Raw genomic sequence first — 6000 nt, 5'->3', positions numbered from 1 at the left:
TGGGGGAGAGAGAGGGGGAGAGAGAGGGGGGAGAGAGAGGGGGAGAGAGAGGGGGAGAGAGAGAGAGAGATTTGCCACCTGGCATCCATGGGCAACCCCCTTACCGCAGGGCCCCCCAACCTTTTTGACCCTGCGGGCACCCTTTTGACACCGTGTGATGGGCGCAGCCACAAAACGGCTGCTGCAGCTTACCTTCAGTCACACAGTGAAGATCTTTATGGCAGCACCTGCTGCCAAAGCACCGTTTTTAAAAACCTGCACCGCCGATCAAATCTCCAACGGCCCGTCAAAAGCCTTGCTGCGCAAAAGCTCCGCCCATTTTCTATAAACACTTACTAGGCACCAAGAAAGGTGTTACTGGGTGCCATGGCACCCAGGGGCACCCCCACTGGAGCTCACAATCTGCTCGAGGCCCGAGAGCTCCTTTGCTTACCTTATTGGATGGTTCCAGCTTCAACGCGGCTTTCAAGATAGGGATCGCCTCGCTGTACTCCCCCTGCTGAGCCAGGACCTGGGAGGGAAGCAGGCAAAACACAACTGCAGGTGGTTCCATCGAGCGAGCAGCCAGGCCGACCAGCTCTGGGAACAAGTGTCCGGGGCAAAAAGGCCGATTGCATTAGTTGGCCTAACGAAAGTTATTACATGGATTTTGTTCTAGTTTGGGGGATTTTGCAGGGACCAACATGGCGGTACAACCGTTTCTACTTGACGTTCTAGGGCACGTCTGACGAGTCCTTTGCAACTTTGGGCTAACCGCGCCTGTTAAGGACACTTAAATAAAGTTTTTAAAAAACTTTAGACAGACTCAAAAAAAAATCGTTATTAGAGACAGAGAGACAGAGAGACAGAGAGACAGAGAGACAGAGAGACAGAGAGACAGAGAGACAGAGAGACAGAGAGACAGAGAGACAGAGAGACATCTGTTTAATTTTAAGTAAAGGTAAAGGTCCCCTGTGCAAGCACCGGGTCATTCCTGACCCATGGGGTGACGTCACATCCCAACGTTTCCTAGGCAGACTTCATTTACGGGGTGGTTTGCCAGTGCCTTCCCCAGTTATCTTCCCTTTAGCCCCCAGCAAGCTGGGTACTCATTTTACCGACCTTGGAAGGCTGGAAGGCTGAGTCAACCTTGAGCCGACTACCTGAAACCAACTTCCGTCGGGATCAAACTCAGGTGATGAGCAGAGCTTTTGACTGCAGTACTGCAGCTTAACACTCTGCGCCACGGGGCTCCTGCTTAATTTTAGTTGTGGTTATTAACTTTCAGATTTTATGTCCTTGTTATCGTGATTTTTATCTTCCACGGAAGCCTAGGGGCCAACAGGCAAGGTGCCTTATCTTGCAAAACAAAATCATTGTTAGTAATAATAAATTAGGTAAGCTTACACGCAGGAGGCTATGCTAACCCCCCTCCCCCCGAAAAGGGATTCAGCAACACCCCTCTCCCCCAGCTCAGGCCCAAGCTCTACCTTTCCTTTCCGGAAGAGGGCTTTGATGTTGTCCGGCTGTTGCTCCAGCACCTGATTGCAGGATCTCAAGGCCGCTTCGTAATGGTCCAGCTTCAGCTGAGACGCTGCTAAGTTGTTCAGACACTTCACCTTGACGTCCAGCAGTTCGGCCTCCTCCTCTGGGCTGAACTCAACTGCAGCAAGCAAAGAGTGATGTCACAGCCCTGCCCGCTTTCTAAAAGTAATGGGGGGGGCGGGAAAGTTGTCAGGGGGTGCCATGGTGCCCACAGGAACCACGCTGGGGTTCCCTGGTCTGGCTAATATTGCCTCCAAGAATCCCACCCTCCACTTCATCCAACCAATCCGAATCTGGCTGCTAGGCAAAAGAGATGCTTCTGGGATTCCCCTGCTGCTGCAGCACAAAGAAAACCCTGGGGAACTCATGCCCTCAGAACAGTGTGATTGACCAGAGCAACAAAGATGGTAATGGGTCTGGAGACCAAGTCCTATGAGGAAAGGCTGAAGGAGCTGGGTGTGTTTAGCCTGGAGAGGAGAAGACTGAGAGGGGATATGATAACCATCTTCAAGTACTTGAAGGTCTGTCATATAGAGGAGGGTGCCGAGTTGTTTTCTGTTGCCCCAGAAGGTCGGACCAGAACCAATGGGTTGAAATTAAATCCAAAGAGTTTCCGTCTAGACAGAAAGAATTTTCTAACAGTTAGAGCAGTTCCTCAGTGGAACAGTCTTCCTCGAGAGGTGGTACGCTCTCCTTCCCTGGAGGTTTTGAAGCAGAGGCTAGATGGCCACATTCGATGACCTTAAGCAGATGATGAGAGAGAGGGCATTGTGGCCATCTTCTAGGCATGGAGTAGGGGTTACTGGGGGTGAGGTAGTTGTGAATGTCCTGCATTGTGCAGGGGGTTGGACTAGATGACCCTGGTGGTCCCTTCCAACTCTATGATTCTATATATCCGCAGACAGAGAGGGCCTCGGTCCTGCATAAGAGTCCCCTGATCCAAGAAGCGTACTGTAGTGGATACATCCAAAGTGATGGTTCCGTTGTTCTCAGCAAAACAGTCTGGGAATCGCAAATTACATGAGAGATAGTGTTCGTTAGCCGAACGCCACCTTTCAAGAAGTGGTAGACTCTACAGAGTTTGGGCTATACATTCGGTGAGGGTAACATCCCACATGGGGGGTGTTTTCTGATCTTGGACGAAACAGCGATAAATCTCCCTCATACATCTCTTCCAGATTACTGTTATCCTAGTCCTATTGCACTGCTTATTAGACATCTCGCCCTATCGATTATGCCTCATTGAGGAAGGAGGACTATAAATAATGTAAGTGCACAAAGAGAGAAAATTATAGAATACAATTGTAGAGTTGGAAGGGACCACCAGGACCATCCGGTCCAACCGCCCCGCACAAAGCAGGAAATTCACAACAATCTCCCCCCCCACACACACACACACCCAGTGACCCCTATTCCATGCTCAGAAGATGGCAAAAAAATACCCTCCAGGATCCCTGGCCAATCTGGCCTCGAGGAAAATAGCTTCCTGACCCCCAAGTGGCGATTGGCATTACCCTGGGTATGTAAGAAAGGGCCATGAGAGCCAAGCTCTGACACAACCCTTCCTGCCCTCCCTCTCATGATCGGCCCAAGTTCACAGAATCAGCATTGCTGACAGATGGCCATCTAGCCTCTGCTTGAAAACCTCCAAGGAAGTAGAGCCCACCACCTCCTGAGGAAGCCTGTTCCACCGAGGAACCGCTCTGACTATCAGGAAGTTCTTCCTAATGCTTAGCTGAAAACTCTTGCTTTAATTTCAACCTGTTGATTCCGGTCCGACCTTCTGGGGCAACAGAAAACAACTCCACACCATCCTCTCTATGACAAAAGCCATATGAAGAAAAGCTGCCTTGCATGGCAGGCGCTGGGTACCTTTGGAGCTGGAGCCAATGACCTTCAGGGCAACGTCATAGGAGTTGATGGCCAGCACATAATCGGCTCGCTGGTACTGGAAGTTGCCCCTTTCCCTCTTACGGTTGGCTAGCTCCACTTTCTCTTTCCCGCTGAGCAGTTCCAAGTCCAGGGCGTCCTGCACCGTCAGCAACTCCACTTCGAGGGTGAGAGCCGCATCGGGAGGGATGTCTGGGCTCCTGCTCAAACAGATCAGGAAAAGACCCCGTCACCGAGAACGTCCTCTGCAAGATCAAACCAACGGTCCCCCTAGTCAAGCGCCCTGTTTATTCTAGGTATCTCACAAGCTGGGAGTGAAGGCAGCTTTCCCCTATTCTTTGGCAATTGGCATTCAGCTACACTGCCTCTGAACACGGAGGTTCCATTAGACATCACGACTATCAGCCAGTGACTGAACTATCTTCCATAAATGTGCCTTTCTTCTGAAGCATGGCATAAGGATTAACACGACAAATTAAGCCAGGGGTGTCAAACTCAATTAGTAAGAGGGCCAGATATGACATAAATGTCACTTCGTCGGGCTGGGCCATGCTTCGCCAGCCCAGATCGAGACTGGGGGGGGAGCGGCTGGCTCGGCTGGCTCACGGGCCGGATAAGAGCTCTCAAGGGGCCAGACCTGACCCGTGGGCCTCTTGTTTGACACCCCTGAATTAAGCTGTACAAAAATCACAAAATAGGATGGAACGGACTAGCAAACGCTTCACCAGCTCCGCTGCTTTTTCAAAACAGCCTCCCCACACCTATGTGAACAGACCCCCCCCCATCAGCCCCCCACCTCCTCACGCACCTGCCCTGTGAGCCGTAGCAATATTTGGAATCCGACTGAATGAGAGCTGTCTCCCCTGTCTCCATCAACTGCACACACAAGTCCAGGGCCTGCAGGAAAATTAATGAAAGTTGCAAATTGAGGCGATTACCAAAGAAAAAATAGAACCCACAGTGCAGATTGCTCTTTTGAATGAAAATGGGAATTGTATACAGAAAATATTAGTAAGTTTTTTTATTATAGCAGAGAGGTTTGTAACTGCTGCAAATTGGAAAATGGCAGAAAATAATACATTGGACAGGCAGCGACAGAAAATAAAAATGTTTATGATTTTGGAAAAAATTACTTCTAATATCAGAGTAATTCAAGGTTGTAAGGTGAAGGAAGAATTCAATAAGGTGTGGGGTAATTTGTTACTTTATTTTAGGAAAACCTCTCACTGTAATATAAGTAATTTAATTAGGTAAATCAATATTTTATGTCTTAATGAGCAGAATTTAATGGAATGTATTGATGCCCCCATTGGGGTTAGTAAATGAAGTTCATGCAGGGCTTCTCTCTTTGGTCTTTGTAGTCTTGTTTTTAGTTTTTTCCTTGGTCTATGTAATTTATGTATTGTTTTTTTTCATGTTTAATCGTGATGTTAGAAAATATAAAGAAAAACAGAACAATAAAACTCTTTTTAAAAAAAGCAAAGCTGACAAACAAAAATTTAACTAGAGAAAAGAATATTGAGTAATATTTTTCTTTTTCCTTTTAAAATCTTAACTACAATAAGGCCTGGAGGACAAAATATGTTTTACCGTATATACCCATGTATAAGCCGACCCGCGTATAAGCCGAGGTGCCTTTCTCCCCAAAAATGGGGAAAAATTAGGCACCCGCGTATAAGCCGAGGGTCGGCTTATAACCCCTCCCCCCCCCGCAGGCTTACCTGACAGGGCTCTCCAGCAGCGAGGGTCCGGCGGCGGCGCGTCCCGGGGGGGCCTGGGCAGCCCTCCTGCGGCTGCAGGAGTCTGCCCCAGGCCGCTCCCGGCGGGAGGAAGCGGCGGCGAGGCCCAGGGGGACCCGGAGCAGCCTTCCTGCGGCTGCAGGAGCCTGCCCAAGGCCCCGTCCGCCCAGGAAAAATGGCGGCGCGGGCCGGGGCAGCCTTCCTACGGCTGAAGGAGGCTTCCCATGGCCCCTCCCGCCCGAAAAAAATGGCGGCGGGGGCGGGAAGGGCCGGGGCAGCCTTTCTGCGGCTGCAGGAAGCTGCCCAAGGCCCCTCCCGCCCGAAAAAAATGGCGGCGGGGGGCAGGGGGGGCCTTGGGCAGACATCCTGCAGCTGCAGGAGGCTGCCCAAGGCCCCTCCCGCCCGGGAAAAATGGCGGTGGGGGGCGGGGGGGGCCTTGGGCAGCCATCCTGCGGCTGCAGGAGGCTGCCCAAGGCCCCTCCCGCCCGGGAAAAATGGAGGCGGGGGCCGGGGCAGCCATCCTGCGGCTGCAGGAGGCTTCCCATGGCCCCTCCCGCCCGAAAGAAATGGCGACGGGGGCGGGAAGGGCCGGGGCAGCCTTCCTGCGGCTGCAGGAGGCTGCCCAAGGCCCCTCCCGCCCGAAAAAAATGGCGGCGGGGGGCAGGGGGGGCCTTGGGCAGCCATCCTGTTGCTGCAGGAGGCTGCCCAAGGCCCCTCCCGCCCGGGAAAAATGGCGGCAGGGGCCGGGGGGGGCCGGGGCAGCCTTCCTGCGGCTGCAGGAGGCTGCCCCAGGCCGCTCCCGGCGGCAGGAAGCGGCACGGGCCCGGCAGCGGCGGCGACGGCGGTA

The 6000-nt window shown here is 52.3% G+C and overlaps 1 protein-coding gene across 1 annotated transcript in view; it reads right to left on the bottom strand.

Moving 5' to 3' along the window:
* FKBP8 (FKBP prolyl isomerase 8) overlaps positions 1-6000 on the bottom strand; it is a 35584-nt gene that overhangs the window by 6058 nt on the left and 23526 nt on the right. The window contains exons 4-7 of the mRNA XM_056867671.1: positions 4223-4311; positions 3397-3614; positions 1470-1642; positions 434-511 (exon numbers count right to left, since the gene is read on the bottom strand). Of these exons, the coding sequence (XP_056723649.1) occupies positions 434-511; positions 1470-1642; positions 3397-3614; positions 4223-4311 (558 nt within the window). The remainder of the gene's footprint in view (positions 1-433; positions 512-1469; positions 1643-3396; positions 3615-4222; positions 4312-6000) is intronic.

This window comes from Euleptes europaea, chromosome 2 (assembly GCF_029931775.1).
Source record: "Euleptes europaea isolate rEulEur1 chromosome 2, rEulEur1.hap1, whole genome shotgun sequence".
Classification (NCBI taxonomy): Eukaryota; Metazoa; Chordata; class Lepidosauria; order Squamata; family Sphaerodactylidae; genus Euleptes; species Euleptes europaea.
This window is presented reverse-complemented; position numbering and strand designations above follow the sequence as displayed.